The sequence below is a fragment of the Falco cherrug genome, chromosome 1 (assembly GCF_023634085.1).
Source record: "Falco cherrug isolate bFalChe1 chromosome 1, bFalChe1.pri, whole genome shotgun sequence".
Taxonomy (NCBI): Eukaryota; Metazoa; Chordata; class Aves; order Falconiformes; family Falconidae; genus Falco; species Falco cherrug.
The window spans coordinates 95,628,555-95,648,763 of NC_073697.1; the positions used below are offsets into that span (position 1 = coordinate 95,628,555).

Sequence of the window (20,209 nt, forward strand, 5' to 3'; positions counted from 1 at the left end):
CACCCTGCTACGTATTTCAGCATTTGGAGCGGTACCGAGGACAGGCGCAGCTACACCCGCAGCATCCAGATGGTTAACGTGACCCCATCAGTCGGCTGCAGAGGAAGATGCTGGTTTCCATGGCAGCCAGCCCAGCTTCTCCAGACATTCAGATATTCATTAAAAATAAATCCTTCCCAACATGTTAGCTGACAAACAAGCTTAAACAGATACGCAACATATGGATTTATTAATTCATCAAATGCAAACAGCCCTGCCTCGTGTCAGAAGCTGCAAGCTTGCCTGGCGATGGCCAGTTCTGAAGAAGTGCTGGGGTGTGGCTCCATCCCGCAATACTGAACCGAACCTCATGCTGGAGGATGCTGAGCTACCCTGGGGGCAGGAGCAAACCTGCAGCAGGGATGAGCACAGGACTTCCACAGGGCAGGATCATACCCTGAGCTGGACTAGCCCCATTGAACACCCCTTCTCTCCCCCGTCCCCCCCCCAACCACCAGGAGATAATTTATGGCAGTGAGAGCTCACGAACCCAAAGCAAGGCTGCGACTTCCAAGGGAGCCAACATCAACCCAGGCGCTGCGCGAAGCTGAGGAGCTCCCATCCCAGCCGCCTCCAGACAAAACACACCCCAGGGCCAGAGTCGTATCCAACTTCTGTATTTAGTGGCTCTTTACAGAACTTGTTCCTTCCAAAATTGTTAAACAAAGTTCATCGATCTCATAGAAACTTTTGAAGTACAGTACATGAGCCTAACAAAAACGTGATTGGTATGTCCCGCTAGCTTTAATACAACAGGATTGCCGTCTTCAAGACTATCCTAAGTGCTTCCTCAAATCCCGTTCCACTAAAGCTCCTGCTAGCACATGACGGAGACGAGCAGTCAATGGTCGCGCCTCGACCTTCTGCAGCGCGGTGGCAAGGGAAGAGCGGCCGCGGGCAAGCTGGGGCTTGCTGGGGCAGGGCAGGCGGGCAAGCAGAGCTGTGCCTTCACAAAAGCCACTTTTAGCATCGCTCATCGACTACCACCCAAATATAAAAATACCTTCTATTCTGATAAAAATGTATACAGTGGAAAATTAGTCAATGCATAGCCTCGAAGCCTGGCGGGGGAGCCCTCCCAGCGGTGGTGGCCTTGGTGGGTGATGGCTGATGCTATGCGGGCAGGGAACAGGGCAGACCAGCCCAGCACTGGCCACCCCCCATCTTTTAAAGGCATTTCATTAGCAGAAGCTGGCTGGCAGTGCTGGGGGCAGGGAGGCGGCGGGGAACACGCCAGGATGGTGCCACTGCTGAGCTCCTGCGCAGGGTCAGCCCTGCAAAGCCAAAGCTTGATGGTACTTTGCCCAATTCAGGTTTGAGCTTGCCCAGTTCAGGCAGGAGCCTGTCACAACACCCTGGGGCTCATCCTGGCTTCAGCGGCAGCCCCTGTCTGAGGACATGGCTGCAATGAGGGGATGCTCATCCTGCCCGGGCACTCTCCCTAGGGAAAAGTGCTTCAGCCGCAAGAGCTGGCTGTGATGCTGGGAGCAGCCCCGAGCAGGGTTTGGCCCCCTGTGAGTAGGCAGCTCATAATTTTTTGGATGCTCGTCCCCAAGCACTGGTGCCCCAGGGGCAAAGCTCCAAGGCTTCATCTCTTTTTCTTTCCCAAACGATGGCAGAACGTGGGGAACCGGGATCTCATAGATGTCCATCCCCAGCGAGCCAGAGCCATCCCCGAGCATCACATGTGGGTACCTCTTCCCACCTCGCTCCCAAAATCACAAGCACAGGTTGCTTGCATAGCTTTTGCCTTATTTTGTTCTCTTCCTGGGGAGCTGGCAGGAGCCGTGCTGTGCCGTATCAGGGCTGCCACTGGTCACTGGCTGGAGGAAGCGCGAAGGACGGCGTTCGGACCATGCTACATCTTGTTCCAGAAGGCTATTGCAGACATTTCTACAACATATACAACCGCACGGGACATTCTGTGTTACAAAGGTTTTCAAAAAACATAAACCACCAGAACTAAATACATACTCGATGGCATCAGGGTTTTTGCTTTAGAGTCTTCAGGGACTATGACGCAGTCTCTGGCTGGGGCAGAAGCGATGCAGTGTCTTACAGACAGAGGTGGAAACTGCTCGGCAAGAGTTTATTAAATTTGGTCAGTCTCATAGTGCTTCTTGATGGCTTTGCTCAGTAAGTCTTTCTGTGGTTTGTTTTTTTTTTCTTGTTTGTTTTTAATCTCATCCAGTGGCAAACTACAAGACTTCAGTGTACATTTAATGACACGACTGCTACATCATCCTGATTTTATAGCTATCTTTAATATCAAAGCAGCTTAAGCTGTTAATAAATTCCAAAGTATCCTTTTATTAAAATATCTAAAAGAGGTCTATAAATATTTTTTGTTTGTTTTTTTTTTTCTTTTTTTCTTTTCTTTTCTAAAATTGTTCCCAGTTTTTCACATTTAAAACAAAGCCGGGGAGGGGGGCGGCATTGTAGTGGGGGCCCCCCCTTTCCATGGGCGCTCCCCTCCGTGGCGCTGGCCACATGTCACCTCTTGGTGCGTGCTGCATTTAACAAAATATATATATATATGTGGGGGTGTATATATATATATATATTTAGGGCGGCAGGGGGGCTCAGAACTCCCACTCAAGGGCCTCCTCACGGTTGGCAGCCCGCTCCAGGCGGTGGATGATGTTGTTGAGGTTGGCCATCTTCTCATGGCGCCGCTGGACGCTGGTGCTGAGCCGGGGGCCGGGGGCTGGCGGCAGTGCCGGTGAGACCGGCCCGGCAGAGGATGGCCCCGGTGAGGCCGAGCCGGTGAGACCAGGCGAGGATGCTGCTGAGGGCGATGTTGGGGAGACCTCCAAACTGCAACGGGATGAGCCCGCAGAGGACTGGGAGCTGTCGGGGTGCGGTGGCGGTGGTGGTGCGGGTCCTCCGGCGGCAGCACCAGCACGGCCGCCCCGCCGCGGAAGGCTGCCGGCGCTGGGGGCAGCTGCATGGGGGGCTGCCCCCCGCTCCTCCTGGGGAGGTCCGGTCCCCTCGGCCGCCCCGGCTGGGCTGCGTGAGTCCCGCCGGCGGCCCCAGCCACCTGCCTCCCCCTGCTCCTCCTTCACCTTCACGGGCACCGCGGCACAGGGGTGCTCGCCCCCCCCAAACACAGGTTTACGGTCCTCGGTGTCTGAATCGGGGCTGTGGGGGGCCCGGCGCCCGGGGACGGCTGCCCCACCACTCTGCTCTGGGTCTGTGTCATTGTCCTGCGTGCCCTCCACCAGCATCTCCCGGCGCATCCGTGACCTGCCGGGACACAACCACAAAGGGTTGGTGACCATCACCCATCGCCCCGTGTTGCGGGCACCACATGTCTTGGACAAGCATCTTCAGCCAGAAAAATGTGATGACATTGCCTGAGACGTAAAACCCCACTTTGACAGCCTTCAAAACATTTTTTTGGAGGAAAAACTGCTGCTTGAGCACGGGGAACGGATTTTGCAACACCTTGGGCTGTTTCCAGCCAAACGGAGCCAGTTTTGCAAGTGTTTTCCACTACCTTTGTTGTTGTGGTTGTTGTTATTTAATATACAAAATTTTTCAAAGGTTTATTTTCGGGCATTTGTGTTTACCAAGAGCAGGAGGGGCTTTCCTAGAACCATGCAAGGGGAAAGGTCGTAGGTTTCAAACCCCCATTAGTCAATGCTTCACCAAAAAGCCTGACTTTTCAAGCTCTCCCCTGCACTCCCCACACGATGGCTTCACACAAGTAACTTCATCCAGCTCCCATAAATATTGACCATCTACTTCACGCTGCCCAGGGGGACCTGGAGGCAGCTGGAGGCTCTGCAGCCTCGACACAAGCACTTACATGTCTTTTAATACTGGTTTATATAGGGGAGGGGGCACAGCCCATCCCCTGGGCTGTTGACTCAGAGCAGGCAGCTCTTGGTGTGGCTCTGGGGAGGGTTCAGGAGCCATGCGTTCACCTGCAATGCTGCCTGAGGATGAAGCCTGTGCTGCTCCCTGGGGTCAGGCTGCTGTGGGGATGGATGCTGTGCTTCAGAAGCCTCCATAAGGCCTTTCTCCACCCATCATAGAGCTCCTGCTGGGTGGCGAGTGGTGTCCTGCACCAGTGAGCAGGTGGACATGAGCATGGAAACCTCTTTAGATGCTCTGCGTTACTTGGTCAAGGTGGTCAACACCTCCTGACCAGCTGCCAGCCAAAGCACATGCAGTGTTTTGGCTGCATAGAAGCGCAGAATCATTTAGGTTGGAAAAGACCTTTAAGATCTGATCCAACCGTTAATCCAGCACTGCCAAGTCCATCACTAAACCATGTCCCTGAGCACTGCACCTATATGTTTTTGAACTCTCAGGGACGGTGGCTCCACCACCTCCCAGGGCAGCCAGTTCTGATGCTTGACCACCTTTTCAGTGACGAAATTTTTCCTAATTTTCTCCAATCTAAACCTTCCCCAGCACAACTTGAGGCTGTTTCCTCTCATCTTGTTGCTTGTTACTTGGGAGACTGTGCCCACCTGCCTGCAGCCTCTTTCAGGTAGTTGTAGAGAGCGAGAAGGTCCTCCCCGAGCCTCCTTTCTCCAGGCTGAACACCCCCAGTGCCCTCAGCTGCTCCCCATCAGCCTTGTGCTCCAGCCCCCCCCACCAGCTTTGCTGCCCTCCTCTGGACATGCTCCAGGACCTCTACATCCCTCTTGCAATCCCCCCCAGTTCTGCACCCGAGGACCTCCAGTGACCACATGTGGGTCTGCACCTCTCCATCTAGACAAAGAGGGGCTGGGAGAGCATGAAGAGGAACAGTGACACCACCTTGGTGGCACAGCACCACCAGAGGTCCGAAACCCAGGAGCATCCGTACCTGTAGTTGTGGAACCAGTTGATGACGGTGTTGGTCTTAAGGTTGAGCTGGAAGGAGAGCAGTTCAATGGTCTGCTGGGAGGGGTAGGGCTCCAGCTGGTAGGCTTTCTTCAGGGCTTCCTTCTCCTCTGGGGCCAGCACCACCCGTGGCTTCTTAATCTGGAGGAGGCTGAGGTCCTGCGGCTGCAGGCTGGGGCTGGCACACTCGGAGCGGGCGCTGGGGGATTCGCTGTCCGAGCCGGTGCTCATCAGCCCGTACCGACGTTTCAGGTAGGCTGCAGGAGAGGAGACCCAGCTGCGCGCCGCTCGCCCCCCAGCCCAAGGAGCACCCCCCTCGGCCAGCACGCCCACCCCGGTGGGGCTGCATCGCCCTGACCCTCACCTTTCTTCTCCAGCTTCTTCATGTCACGCAGCTTCTCCACGTTGTGGGGGTCGTTGAGCCAGAGCTGCATGCGGACGAAGGGCTCCCTCCCCTTCAGGCTCAGCTTGTGCCACGGCTTGGGCCTGGAGAGGAGATCGGACACCGAGCCCTGCGTCAGGCCCAGGATGCTCTCCCCGAACAGCCGCTGGCCTGGCGGAGGAGAAGCAGAGGTGGTTAGAGTGGGGCAGAGCAGCGAGGCAGGCGCTACAGTCCCTCTGCAGAGTGGGTACACCCTGTTTCCCGGCCAGCATCCTCCCCAGCATCTTGGGATCGCCCCCCAGGCACCCGCAGTGAACCAAGGCGAGTCTGCGGCTATGGGAACTGGGGTGATGCATCTATGGAGCCTCACCAGCAGCTCACGAAAACCCAGGCGGAGACAGGGTCCGCACCTAAATTGTTGTCTGTCAAGACCTCCTTGACCTTCTTGGTGATGGAGTAGGTGTCCAGCTCGGGGGACATGGCAACGATCTCCTGGATGCCCACAGGTCCCTGGCTGTTGGGGTACGTCTTCCCACCCATCGCAGGCGTCGACCGGCTCTCGGGCTGCTGGTTTTCCTTGCTGCTCTCCAAGGCCAGGGTGAGGGGCTCCTGGCAGCCCTTCTCATGCTCGGCAGGGCTGGGGGGCGGCGAGGGGGACGGCTGGGGCTCCACCGGGCTGGCTGCGCGACACCGGGGCAGAGGGGTCAGCGGGGACGGCAGGGATGGCGGGAGGGGACAACAGCAGGGAGCTGGCAGGCGCAGGAAGGTTATCTCGGGGATGCCTGCCGCTCTGCCCTCTGGAGAGGGGGGATGCCAGCCAACTCTCTCTGGTGGCTACAGCAACATGGGAGGTGCCAGTGGAATAATTAAAGAGAGAAAACATCACTAATATAAAAAACCCAGCTACTACTTTATGCCAGGCACAAAGCCAAAGACTCTGCTGTGGTTTTCCTTTTTTTTTTTTTTAAAAAAAAAAAATAGATGACTTTCAAAACCCATTTCTGACAAAATATTTGAGGATCTGTGTAACAGCCCTAAATTGCCACAGTGACCAACTAAGGGGGTTCAAAATGAGTTGGATGGATCAGAGGGGGATGAAAGGGGCTTCCCAGGATTGGGGTGCGGGTTGGGGTGCTGGCGGTGGCATGGGCAGATCTTCCCGGCGCTGGGGTGGGAAGCAGGAGAAACTCGCCCTGCACTGGGATGTGGGGGATGGATGCAGAAGCACCGGGGGCACTGATGGCACATGGGGACCACGGGGACGGCAGCGGAACTTACCCTGGGAGGGTGTTGGCTGCTGGCTGATGCCTTGGCCCAGCTGGTCGGTCAGCCAGAGCTGCATACGGATGAAAGGCTCCCGACCCTTCTGCGTCAGCTTGCTCCACGGCTTGGGCCGCGACAGCATGTCGCTCACGCTGCCCTGGGACAGCCCCAGCACCTATGCACCATGTAGGTGTCACCCGCTGGGGCCAGGGCATGTTGCCCTCTGTGCTGGGCTGCTGCCTGCCCTCCGTCCCCATTTCAAGGGAGGGGAAGCAGGCTGCCACCCACTGCCATGCTCGTGGCCCCATGGTATGTCCAGACCCCCTGGCCCCAGCCATGGGTACTGTGACTCTGGTGGGTCCCTCTGGGATACCCAGTGGGCTGGGAGGATGGTCCCCACAGGGCTCTGCACTGGGGACAGGGTGTTCTTGGTGGGAAGTGCCATTAACCCAGTGGTGGTCATTGGGAGACCAACCGGGGTTGGGTCAGACCCTGAGGACTTGGCATCCTCCACGGGGAAACCCACCAGGGAGAGCGGGGACCCTGGAAAGAGCTGGTGGAGGCCACCAGTGTGCCCTGGGATCTGGGTTACAGAGCAGAGGGGACAGTGGACCCTCCTTCTCCAAGCTGTTACCTTCTCTCCAAAGATCCTCTGGCAGATGCCGTTCTTGGCCAACTTCTCCTTGACCTGCCGAGTCAGCTCCAGCGTGTCCACCTCCCTGTACATGTACATCTCATACTGCTCGGGTGTCAGTGGTGGCACGGTGGGCTTCAGGGTCCGTGGCACGTAGGTGGGGTAGTAGGAGAGACGACCACCAGCTGCTGGCTCTGCACCAGCTCCCTCCGTCTTCATCTCTGTCAGTCGGTGGGGTTCATCGTCTGCTGGTGGCAGCTCATCCTCGTTGGTGCCACCCTCGCTGGGCTCGCCCCGTGGCCAGCCCCGGCCGTTGGCCATGCTGGAGTAGCTCGAGGAGGAGGAGGAGAGCGAAGGCGAGACAGAGGTGTAGGGTCGGCTGAGCAGGCTCCGCTCCGATGCCCAGTGCTGGTCGAAGTAGGAGCCAGCATCGCCGATCTCCGACTTCACCTTCCGGATGATGCTCTGGACAAAGGCAGCGGGTGAGAGTACGGCCAGGGGCGTCTGCGGGGGGCCAGGGCTGGTCCCGCTCCCCTCCTCCTGCTTGACATAGGTCGGAACGATGTTCTGGCTGACGGTGGCCAGCGTGGAGCGCTCGGCAGGCGATGTATCCCCGGGGCGCCCACTGCTCCCTGACTCCATCTCCAGCAGCGCCTGCTGCTGTGCCTGCATCTCCCGCCGTGCCTGCTCCAAGATGCTCTTGATGGCGTCCTCTGAGCTGCTGCCGCCTGTCCCGTTGGCCACTGTTTGCGATGCTGATGGTGTTTTGGGTTCCCCTGCAAAGAAAAGGGGTGAGGGGAGCCCTAAGGAGCAGCATGCACCGTTTTACCGTGTGGTCATAATTCAAAATGCAGGAGAAAAGGGATTTTATCCCGATCTGTTCTGGAGTGCTATCCATCAAGCAGGTGCAGATCAGAAGAACAAGCAGCACCCCCAAAGCAAAAGCTGCGCCCCCCCCAGCTCAAAGCGAGCTGCCTTTTTGACGATTGCAAAGTAAATCCCATTACCAACAACGGCAATAGACAAACATGTTTGTTTTCCCTGACTGTTTTTCCACCGTTCCTGTCTAATTTAATTCTCCAGGATTCTGCTTTCTCAGCAGACTACCTGTTTTAATGTATTTCATTTCTTGTAATTGACTGCGAGCGCAGCTGCTGTAATGATTCCTCATGCCAGATGGATCATGCATCCTCATTTAATCATCTGGTTTGGGGCAGGGGGGAGAAAAAAGGTAGATCCAAAGTTTCCAAAAGCCCAGATACAAATGCTGCTGCATGGGGAGTCTTCCATCCCTTACAGTATTTACCAACGATTCTTCCTACCATGCCTCAAACCTCCTCTGTGGCTTTCAGCAGGAGAAATGTCCCCCAAAAAGCTCATTTTGGCCCCGCCAGGGCTGCTCCATCCTGGGTGCCGGCTCCCAGCCAGCCACAGGGTTAGCCCAGGGCCACCTTGGCCAGGACTGTGCCACGAGTGCTGGGCTGGGCAGGGGCTGGCTAACATTCCCTAGGGGATGCAGAGACCCCCGTGCCAGATGCTGTCAGTGTTGCGGGTGTTTCAGCATGCTGTGGGACCCACAGCCATGCAGCACCCAGCTGCTGGCACCCTTCTGGGTGCTGCTCCCACAGGGGCAGAGCAAGGGCTTGGGCACCCCTGGAGCCACCCACATGCTGACACCTACCTCCCTTCTGTGACTCGATCTCCTTCTTTGCCTGCTCCAGGATGCTTTTGATGGCATCATCAGAGCCAGTCTCCGGCGTCCTGATCCGTGGCGTGATGCTACCTGATCAAAGAGGCAGAATAACAGCTTTGTCACCGGCTCTGGTTTTACAAGCTCCACTTGTACGTCAGGAAGTATTTACTGCTCCTCATGTTCAGTTATTTTAGGGATGCTGGTTTTAAGACAAATGTCATTCCCAATTAGTCACTAGTCAGTGCATGGGGAGCACTAGTAGCCTCGGCTGCCAGCTCTCGCCTCCGGCACAGCATCTCCCAGCCACCTTGCTTGCCCCATCCAAAAGCACACACTCCCCACCGGCACACAGGGTGCTGAGCAGAGACATGGGCACGGGGACCACGTCCCCCATCCTCAGCACTGTGCCCTCTCGCCTGTGCAGGTGAAGGGTTAATGCTGGATCGGATCCAGGGAATAAATTGGAGCTGTCTGGGTTGAAATGCAAGCAGATGCATGGACCACGGACCTGCATCCCCCAGTCCTGTGCCACCATGGGGACCTGAGTGACCAGCCACAACTGCTGCCACCACTGGGACGGGGCCAGAAGCCACAGTCCCTGGAGTCAGGCTTTACCATCTCATGGTGGTGCCAACACTGCGCCGAGTTCCCACAGCATTAAAACTTCATTATTTTAACAAAATATTCCCGAGCACATTGATTCATACGCTATGAAACAGCCTAATGAATAATTAAATGGCACTTGTCAGAATAAACGAGTAAAGCACGTCCGGGGATGCAGCTTCCACAATGATGGGTTCTTGTTAATTGCTACCATTTGCCTGGGCTCCATCCCACCCAGCAGCCGATTCCGTCCCACCCTGCAGTGAGTGAGGGGACCACCAGGGACAATCCCTAAGTGTCACCGGTGACTCCATGCGCATCCCTGCCTCTCTTGCCAGCACATCACAGGCTGGCGAGCATCCCTGCCGCAGCATGGGGCACCCTGGGGTGCTGCCGGGGTGAAGCGGGGTGCATTGGGAGGGGATCCCACAGCACCGCCTGCAGCATCCCAGGGCAGGACCCATGGGCTGGGGCCACCCCAACCACTCACCTCTCTGGCGCACCTGGATAGTCCTCAGGGCCAGCACGTTCTGCTCATCGGAGAGGAACTGCTTCATCTTGATGAACGGCTCCTTGCCCTTCACCGTCAGCTTGTGCCAGGGCTTGGGTCGGGCCAGGATCTCGCTGACAGAGCCCTGCGACAGCCCCAGCACGTAATGCCCGAAGACCCGCTGCCCGATGTTGTGCTTCAGCAGCTGCTCCTTCACCTGGAAGGCGATTTCGGCTGTGTCCAGCTGCTCCTCCTCGGCAGAGCTGCTGGTGCTGCCCTCGGATGGCTCGCCAGGCGGGCTGGTGGCACTGGCAGCCGGCGCGGTGCCAGGGTGCGTGGCACTGCCCTTGGCCCCGAAGAAGGCAGAGGGGAAGGGTGGCCCCACACTGGCATTCTCATTCTTGTAGGCAGGCAGTGGTGGGTGGGGGGCCTTGGGGTCTCCTGACAGCCGCTCGCCCCCTGGGAAGGGGGACAGTGAGAAAGTCTGGGGGCCATCAGGAGCCAGGCCGGGACCGGGAAGAGGTGGGAGGGGAGTGGGGGAGGTGGGTTCGTCTGCCGGGGCATGTTGGGGGGATGGGTACGGCTGCTCCATGCCCAGCGAATCCTTCCCCGACTCGTCTTCGGAGTGATCCTCCTCTAGAGATGAATGAGAGAAAGGGAGACGCACTAGAGTCCCCCCAGCCGGCAGCTCCGGCACAGCCCCACAGCAAAGCATCTCCTGCCTCCGTTTCCCCAGGTGGCTTCCCACCCCCTGTCCTCCCCCTGCCAGCTGCGGGCTCCTTCCCACCGCTGGGGCAGCATCCGACCCTGCTGCCCACATTCCCAGGGAGGCTCCTGATGGGACCAGGGATGCCGCAGGACCCGGGAACCCTACCAGTGCTGGCCAGCAGGCTGGGCTTCTCCAGCAGGTACTTCTGGGAAGGGTAGAAAGCCTCCTTCCCCAGCAGCAGGGCCTCCTCTGCCTTCGATATGCTCTGCAAGGAGCCAAGCCGAGATGGGAAAGGGCGGCGGAGCCACTGGCGGCAGGGCTGGCACGCGTGCCACAGCCCGGCGAGCATGCCGGCACACGCCGCAGCACTTGCCTGGGGAAGGCTGCAGCTGGCGGAGGCCACCTTCATCGCCTTCAGGATGCTGGGAGGGAGACAAGGTGGGTGACTCGGCGGGCACGGCTTTTTGCTGCCATCAAGCCACCGAGCGTTACGGCTGCTGAAGTGTGCCGTGGGTGCTGACGGCACCCGGCCGGCCGGGGACAGGCAGGCAGCAGGCATGGATCAAGCCATACCTCAGCTCCGTTTTGATCTCCTCGTAGTCCGCCTGCGCCTGCAGCTTCTCCTCCAGCTTCTGCGGAGCAGAGGGGGGGAGTCCTCGCAGCCGGCTCCTGGTGCACGCCCGGCACGGCCAGACCCACGTCCCCCCGCCCCGGCAAGCCCCAAGCCCCCGCGGGCGCACCTCGATGGCTTCGTTCTTGGCGGCCAGCTGCCCCTCCAGCTCGGCAATCTGGTTGGCAGAGGACTCCTCCAGCTCCTGCAGCGAGCTCTGGAGGTGCTGGACGTCTTTCAGGAGCCGCAGGATCTCCCGGTCTTTGGCAGCCAGAGCCGCCTCCAGCCTCGACCCTGAGCACATGGAATAGTTCACTTTGTCCTGCTGGGAGAGGGGACACCATCAGCTCCCAGCCACCCACCATGGGCACAAGGGCCACCCTCCTTGTCAGACATGTCCCCATGGGCAGCAGGTGAGCCCAGGGCTCAGTCCTGTGGGATGGGGACCTGGGGTGACACAGCCCTGGGGAGGGACAGACCTTTTCTCTCCCCTTAAAGGTCTCCCAGGTGCATCTGCTCGGTGCTATGGGGGTGCATGTCCCCCAACCCCATGGGAGGCTGGGGCTGCAGGTAGGGCATGGCCAACGCTACCACCCCATGGTGGAAAACCACCTCAGTCACAGGCATTTCAGGCTTGCTCCTGAAGGTGGTGGGTGCTCCCCAATGTGATGGGGTGCTCCTACATGCTGCGAGATGCTTGTGAACATGCCAGGGTGCTCCTGGCTGCTATGGGGTGCTCCTAGCTATGACGAGGTACTTCCAAGTGCAGTGGGATGCTCCTGGCTGTGACAGATGCTCCCAGGTGTGATGGGATGCTGCCAGCTGTAATGGGGTGCTGCTGGCCCCAAATGGGTGCTCTCAGCTGTGATGGGGTACTCTCAGCTGCAATGGGGTGCTGCTGGCCCCGAATGGGTGCTCCCAGCTGTGACAGGGTGCTGCTGGCCATGATGGGGTGCTGCTGGCCCCAAATGGGTGCTCCCAGCTGTGATGGGGTGCTCCCAGCTGCAATGGGGTGCTGCTGCCAGCCCTGAGGGGTGCTCCTGGCTGTGATGGGGTGCTCCCGGCCCTGAGGGGTGCTCTCACCCCGGCAGCGCCCGGCGGGGAGCAGCAGGCCAGGCGCAGGGAGCTATTCACGGCTGCCAGCTGCTCCCGCAAGCTCTCCACCTCCCTCTGCGCCGCCTCTGCTCGCTGCAAGAGAGCAGAAAGCACATCAGGCAAGGCACCCGCAGCTCATCCCAGCACACACAGGGCAGGGTGGTGCTCCAGGATCTACACAGACTCGTGTCTCTCCCAAGCATCCTGCTCCCACCACCACCACCAGCAGCCCACCATGTATTTCAGCTCCCCATGTCCTAATGTAGTTCCCGATCCCAATCCCTGGGCACTGGCTACAGACCACCTCCAGGACACTGCCTTCTTCCACCCAAAGAGCCATATCTACATGCAAATTGCTCTTTAAGCTTCTTTTATTATCCATGCGTGTTTATTTGTACCTCTATTTTCAGAATGAAACTAATTAACAGGAATGGAGACCAACACCAGGGTGGCATGGGTTGTGCCCTAAAATGCCCGTGAGAGGCTGGAGGTGACAAACATCAGCTGGCAGAAGCCCAAACACACCAGTGACCCCCAACATGGGGCAGGGAGTCCCACTGGGCTGGTTTGGAGGAGCTGCTGCGTGAAGGAAACCAGAGGCCCCCTTTGCAGGGCTTCCGAGTCCTGGGATCTGGCCACCATTTTTGGGGACAGACATCCATCCAGGAGGATGCTCAGGGTGCTGCGGCGGGTGCAGCATCTGGGCTCTGCAGGGTGAAACCCATAAGCCTGGAGGGGCCACAGCCAAGTGCAGTGGAAGGGGAGCAGGATATGTGCCCTGCACCAGCTAGAAAGTCAGCTCCTGGCTCACCTGGTTGGCTTTTTCGAGGTTCGTCATGATCATGGCTACTTCATCTGCCCTGTGACGAGAAAGCAAGAGGCGTCAGCTGGCACGGAGGCACGGACACAGCCCTCCATGGCTGGCAAGGGCTCCTGCCTGCGCTGTAGGTGAGGGCATGAGCAGGCGTCTTAGATATAGGGACCCCTGCGACTCAGGATGCTCTTGCGGTCACTTAAAGCATCTCAGCTCCTCAAGTTATTTAGCAGCACCATGGGGATGTCCTGGTGCTGCCACAAGCAGCTTGGCTCAGCCTCAGGCATGCCAACAGCCTCCGGGCATGACCGGGCACCGCTGGTGACTTACTTTGATGCAGCTTCCTCGTCGTATTTACACCGCAGCTCCAGCAGCTCCGTCTGGGTGGCCTTCAGCGCTGGGAAGAGGAAGAGAAGGGTGAGCCACGGGGTGAGGGCTTGGCCTCCTGCGGCTGGCAGCCCCTTTCCTGGCCACCCCCTACCTGCGTGGAGCACTTTGATCTTCTCCTCTGCCTCCCCCAGCCGAGCAGCCAAAGTGACCTGTGCTTCCTGCAGTCCCCTGTGAGAGATGGGCATCAGCAACATGCCAGCAGCACCACGGCTGGGCCGACCCTGCAGCCCCCCACGGGCACATGGAGACCCCCTGGCTGCATCCCCTCGTCTACCCCATCGCTTGGTGATGCCAGGGAAAGACCCACCGGCGGATGCCGGGACACCTTCCAAGCCGTGTTACCCCTTGATGTTAAGGAATTTATTACCCTAGGTGGAAAAAAAATTCACTTTGGGTCTGAAAACAGTCCCTGATCCCTTTAGCTGAAACCCCTCTGCCAAGGCGGGGATGGCAGCCCACCCCTGCCTGTAATTAATTGGAGGAGGGGGAAGCAATCAGGGAAAAGTTATTCTGCATTATTTATAGCCTGCACTTGCCAGGAACTTACTCGCAGAGATCTGCAATTTAGGGTTTAAAGATTCCTCATTTGTTTCCCGGTGCAGCGTGTTAAGGAATAACAATGAAGGCACTGAGAAAGCCGGGAGCCTCCAAATTAAAAGGCCATTTAATGAGGTTCATTCGCCCGACCTGGCTTTAACCCATTTGTCCAACCAAAGCCACGTGTCGGGGAGATGGCACAAGGGGCTGGCAGGAGGGACCTGCCCCAGCTCTGCCCGTGCCCGCCACTGCCTGGGATTGGGGATGACAAACAGGGATGCTCAGAGTGCCCGAGACTGTCCCAGGTTTCTGGACAGGATGCGTCTGCTCTCAACTTGGATAGCAAAGGAGGCGCAAAGGGAAGGAGGAGAGGGAAGGACAGACAGACACCCCTGTGGCAGGAGCAGGGACAGAGCCACATGTTCCCCCAGTACCCTGAAATGACCCCGTCCCCGGTACTCACGTACTTTTGCTTTTCTGCCTCATTTCTCTGCAGCAAGGTTTCTGTGCACAGTGCTTTGCCGTCGACGCCAGAGAACGGGGGCTCGGCCACTGCTGCAAGTCCAGTTGCTGGCGACGTCCCCTCTCTGTGCTCTGCAGGAGGACACAGTTCATCCACTGGGGACCACGGGCCAGGAGACAGCTCCTGCCCCTGAGACCCCTCTGCATCCCAGGGATCCTCAGAGGCATATGGGGCGACCCGGCTGGGGACCGCCACTGCCACCCTCATCTGCTGGCGGCTGGTGCTGGGGGTACCTTTGGTGCCGACGAGCTCTGGGTGTTTCTTCCAGGGGCGGCTGAGATCCTTCAGGGGGGACGGTTCGGGCTCGAGGCGCTGGAGCTGCTGCAGCCGGTCCTCCAGGCTCCGGGCAGCCTCCAGCACAGGAGCGGGGTCTGTGGGACACGGGATGCGGCGGTGAGCGGCAGGGATGCCCACCGCCAGCCCTCTGCCCACCCTCCCTGCCAGCCTCCACTGAAAACCAGAGCACATTCCCTTCCAGCCCTGGGGAACCCCGTGGGGTGCCCAGTGCCATGGGGACACCCCTTGATCCAGCACTTTCCACCGCCAGCCCCAAGGGATGGAGGGGCCAGCAGGGCTGCATGGGGCATCACCTGCCTGAGCAAGCCAGTGGCACCCGCAGCACCGGTGGCCCCGGTGCCACCAGTGCCGGCCCGTTTGGGCGCAGACAATGGCGGTTTGTGCCGAGGTAAGCAGGTGCATTCAGAGCCGTCCGTCTTCCCTCTGTCAGCATTACACCATCATTAGCTAGTGTCTGCTCAGCAGGGTGTGCCATTATGTCTCCCAGGGCTGATGTAATTATACATTGACATAATTAACCCAGCAAGCCCATTAAGCAGGCCAGCTAAAAATTCATCTATAATTATTTGTTGTGTGCATGCTAATGAGTCCATCTGCACTGCCATTGTACAACATGAACAAATTAATTTACAAGTCTGGATTTTTTAATAAGTTCAAGAAAATGCCTCCTATTGAGCCAGGTTAATATAGGTTTGGGGGCTTGTTTTTTGGTTTGGTTTTTTTTTTTTTTTAGAAAAGAAGAGGAAAGAAAATAGATTTGAATTCTCCAGGGTCAAAAAGTTAGACAAACAGGGAAGTGGGATGGAGCCAGGCATGCTACTGTACGGCACGGACGCGTGGCAGGCATCCAAGGGTAAAAAATAATAACGGTGATGGAAAAAAATCAAACAACGGGCTGCCTTCACTCCGAACAGGACACAGAGCAGCTCTTCTGCTCAGTGAGTCCCTGGCTGAGATGGCAGTGGTGCAGGATGGAGGGGGCCTGGCACCACCTTGGCCATGCCACAGGATTCAGGGTGGTCCGGGACTGCGCTGGCACAGCCCAACCGCAGCACCAGGCATCGTCAGGATGAACCTGCCCAAAAGATGCAGGATTTGGCCTGTGATCCTCACTGTAAATGCCTAGCACGGATGCTCCTTGCAAACAAGTGGTGCCAAGTCACGTGTCCCCCAGGATGGACTTTGGGACTCCCTCCGATCCGCTGCTGCCTTCCCATCCTACAGCATCATTGCTGTGGGGTGCAGGGTCTCACTGCAGGACCCGCCACACATCTTCCCTGCAGGACCAGCGACTGACGGACCCCACATGCTAACACTGAAAGCCCCTGGAGCATCATTCCCTGCAGGGAACATTCCCCCTTTTTTCTGCTGGACATGACAGACACCCCAAGGACATGCCAGGATAAAAGATTTGTGCCCAGATCCTGGCCACAGGGATGCATGCAGAGGCGAGTGCTGAGCCCAGCCAGCAGGCTGCTGGCTTTGGCACTGAAAAGGGGGACTCGGTTCTGGCTGGGACCCTCCTGGGCTGCTCGTGGCGTCCTTCGGCTCAGCATCCTTCAGCTCATGGCATGTCACAGCTTGGCATCCTGCAGGCTGGTTCCCCATCCAAGGATACAGGAATGTGCCATCAAAGCGGGTTGCGGTGATGCGGCACAGCCCCAAACCGGACTAGATGCTCTCACAGCCATTAATAACACCCGTAAGTACATGAGCTGAGATAACAATACAGCTAATTAAACCCTGTGCTCCGGGGCGCCAGCTCACAGGCTGCAGGGGCCAGGGGTCCCCCCCGCACTCCCCCAGCCCCGGGAGTGTTGGCAGAAGGCTCCGTGCCAGCCTGCAAGCTGCCTCCGCTGGGATAAATGCTGGGGCAGGCCCTGTCTGATCTGCACCGGCAACTCCTCTCACCTTCGTGATAAGAAATAATACGGGAGGAACTGGCCTGAGCAATAAAGCTCTGAGGATTTTCCTCGGGTCAGCATTTTCCCTCCCATGAGCTGCAGCTCCACTGCTGAAATACAGCTGGGGCGATCCCCCAGTGCACTGCTCCCTGTTTGGAGCCAACATCCCAGGATGAAATGGTTGGGAGCAGAGCTTTTAGAAGGGAAAAAACCCAAGTGGTGCTTTGACTCCACTTTCTACACCAGCTGGGGCAGCGCTGATGCGAAACGCCTGGCTGGATTAATTGCATTGTGATAAAACTACACCGTCCATCCACTGGGAAAGCGCTGCCTTTGGCCATGGGGCCGGCTCCACCACCTCAGGCGAGGTGTTTGGATGCACCAAGGCGCTCCCGGCACCGGGCACCAAGCTCGTGCCATGCTCACACCATGCTCGCACCACACTCATGCTGCTGCTGAGCAAACCCTCCTGGTGCTGGGCTGGAGAGGGGATGCACTTAAACCCAAGCACATCATCTGCTCACACCAAGGTGCCATGGATGCCACGTGCCACCACGCTCTGAGCCACACAGGACGCAGGTCACGGTGCAGGGGACAGTCCCTTCCTCCGTAGGTCATGGCCCCCATCATGCCAGGTTAGAGGAGACGATGGCACTGACGCCGCAGCCATGCAGCTGTGAGCCCCGCCGCAGCAGTGACTCACCGGCAGCACAGATGGGTGACGCCAGAGAAGCATGTGCCAAAACAGGACCTCCAGCACTGTGTCCGCCCACTGCAGCTCCTGCATGTCCAGGGACTGTGGCACGGCATCGCCCACGGCCAGCATGGCCAGCTCACGTGGGAAACAGCCAGTCCCAGCCACAAGGCAGAACCTGCTGCCCAGGCATGCTTATCTATTGCTCCATATGTTCACCCACTTATATATATTTTATAATACATTTATATATATAATATTATATATATATATATATACACATACACACACACGTATATATAATAAATGCTGCCACTAGCTGGCGTTATTGGCTGTCCTTTAGTGCCACCGGTAATGCTGCAGTAGGGATGGGTGGTGGGCAGGGGTCCCTCCTGGTGTCCCCAGCTTGGCACAGGGGAGTAGGGCCAGGAGCCGTTCCTTGTGCTGGAGGGGGTCCGGCAGACCCGCCCCCAGACACCCCGACCACAGCAGCACACATCTGCTGCGTAGGCACTGGAGCAGCTCAAGGCACCCACGGGATGGTGGGATGGGGCAGGTGTCCTGGGTCCTCATCACCTTCTCCTGAGCACACACAGATCCAGGGAGCACTCGTGCCCCTGGGGACTGGCAGCTCATCCCTGTGCCAGAGCCTGGTGGAGGGCTCTGTGCTGGAGCTGAGGGCTAACAGCTGCTCCATGTTGCCACCCAGCTCCAAGCGGAGCACGGGACACCCGCGGTGCACCCATGGAACGCCCACGGTGCGTCTGTGGTGCATGCACGGTGCATCCATGTGCATGCACGGTGCATCCACAGTACCTCCGCAGCGCATCTGCGGTGCTGTCTCCCACCGGGGCAGCACCTCCTCTGCCACCCCATCCCAACCTGCTCAACCACATCCACCGGCGCCCTATGAATCCCTCCACGAGTCAAAGTCAGCCTTAAATCAAATCATCCCCAACAACAATGACATTAATTATGCTTTTAACACATTTTACTGCTTCCCCCCCTTCCCTTCATGCCACATCTGTGTGAACAATATCCAAAAGATTTACGGTTTTCTCCCGTAATTACAGACACACAGCCAGCTCACTTATCAAAATACTTGCTGAGCAATCAGGCTCCGTTACAGTCTCTGCCAGAGATTTGTGTTGACAGCAGCCATTCAAAGCAAAAAATGTCGAATCAGGACTTATGTGGCGCTTGTAAAGTATTCCACAAAGAGTTCGCCTGTCGAGAGACACACGGACATGTAACAGACGGGGACAAAACGCCGGGTGGGAGGATTTGGGGAGCAGGAGGGGAGTGGGGGAGAGGGGAGCACGAGATGGATGCTGTGGGAGAGCACAGACAGGGGAGGAGGAGGGGTACAGAGACCACAGGGGAGCAGTTTTGGGGTGTGCATGTGTGTGCACCTGCGTGCACCTGTGCGCATCCATGTGCATGCGTGTGCAAGCAGAAGAAGCATGGTGGGTGGGCGTGCGGAGGTGGGGAGGGAAGATAACTGGGTTCTGGAAACTGAGCTGACACTTGGTTCTTGTAGCACAGGAGAAAATTTAATGAGGACAAAAATATGTCTCCCTAATTCCCCTAAGAAATCATTAAAACATTTTGTTATTCCTAAATGTCTGGAAAATGAATTAGTGGCCCTGCAGGAGCCCTTCTGTGCATCTTCAGCTGTTTGCAGCTCTCCGTCCTTGCTGTGCCAGGGGATGCTCTGTGACGCTATGCCCAGCGCAGCCGACCCCCCAGCTCAGAGCATGGCAGAGCCCCCAGCACGGAGCAGCGGGGATGGGAGTGCCAGCCCCTCACCCAGCCCTAGCACCGACTCTGCCAACACAAGCCTCAGGGCTGCCCCGTGCCTCGGTTTCCCCCTCCCCAGACTGCAAGCGGCACCCCAGACGGGGGGTACACCCCGGCCTGGCGGTGAAACGGGGAGAGCTGTCCCCAAGCCACGGCCGGTGCCAGGAGCCGTGCTGCGAGCTGGCGCTCGGTCGTTTCGGTTAACTTACCGTCAAAAAGACAACTGGGGATAGCCGCAGTGTTATTACAAGGGCTGAGCAAATGTATTCCTTTCCTAATGTCAAGATGCATTTGGCTCAGGGGCTGAAACACAGCGATGGCAAAAGCTGTTTCCACTCCTCTCTTCGGCTGGTATCTCCAGAGCACCATGCGCGAGCCGAGGTTGATGCCAGCCGCAGCGGGGATGGGGCCAGCAGCGCTGCCACGGTCCTCGCCGGCTCCTCTCCGCACCGGCGCCGGCACGCAACTCGTTAGGCAGCCAGGTCGCCACCGTGTTGCTTACCTGGAGCTTCGATTAATTGCTTGTAAACACTCAGGAAAGCCGTCTCAGCCTCCTTGCTTCTCTTACTAAGTGCAATCACCTGCAGGGAGATGGAAAAATGGGGTCAGAGACAAGCTCGGAGGAGGGAACTGGTTCTGCCGGGGCACCAGGACCAGTGCCACTCGTGACCCCTAGCACACGGGTCCCCCCCCGGCCACGGCTCTGTGCCCGCTCCGTGCCCTGTGCAGCCGCTCGCTGCCTTTGGCTAAACTCCTCGCGCCGCTGCCATGTCACGTCGCCCTAAATCATTGATGCGCTCTGAGTAAATGAAAATTATAATTTAATGTCAGTGCTTAAATAAGAAATAAAGAAGTCTGCCTGTTGTTGTGCTTGTTGGGTCGGATCCGGCAAA

General features: G+C 57.9%; 1 protein-coding gene across 17 annotated transcripts in view; it reads right to left on the reverse strand.

Moving 5' to 3' along the window:
- Positions 1 to 640: 640 nt before the first annotated feature.
- CUX2 (cut like homeobox 2) overlaps positions 641 to 20,209 on the reverse strand; it is a 69,011-nt gene continuing 49,442 nt past the window's right edge. For 3 of the 17 annotated variants that reach the window (XM_055711118.1, XM_055711109.1, XM_055711100.1), the window contains exons 2-19: positions 19,526 to 19,897; positions 14,855 to 14,992; positions 14,566 to 14,692; positions 13,653 to 13,729; positions 13,502 to 13,568; positions 13,169 to 13,217; positions 12,346 to 12,450; positions 11,393 to 11,587; positions 11,226 to 11,284; positions 10,818 to 11,074; positions 9,944 to 10,579; positions 8,839 to 8,940; positions 7,158 to 7,933; positions 6,539 to 6,698; positions 5,671 to 5,940; positions 5,243 to 5,431; positions 4,862 to 5,135; positions 641 to 3,285 (exon numbers count right to left, since the gene is read on the reverse strand). In XM_055711118.1, the coding sequence (XP_055567093.1) occupies positions 2,622 to 3,285; positions 4,862 to 5,135; positions 5,243 to 5,431; positions 5,671 to 5,940; positions 6,539 to 6,698; positions 7,158 to 7,933; positions 8,839 to 8,940; positions 9,944 to 10,579; positions 10,818 to 11,074; positions 11,226 to 11,284; positions 11,393 to 11,587; positions 12,346 to 12,450; positions 13,169 to 13,217; positions 13,502 to 13,568; positions 13,653 to 13,729; positions 14,566 to 14,692; positions 14,855 to 14,992; positions 19,526 to 19,685 (4,305 nt within the window). In that variant the 5' untranslated portion in view covers positions 19,686 to 19,897 and the 3' untranslated portion in view covers positions 641 to 2,621. The other 14 variants (XM_055711149.1, XM_055711144.1, XM_055711123.1 and 11 more) reach the window with 12 other exon arrangements.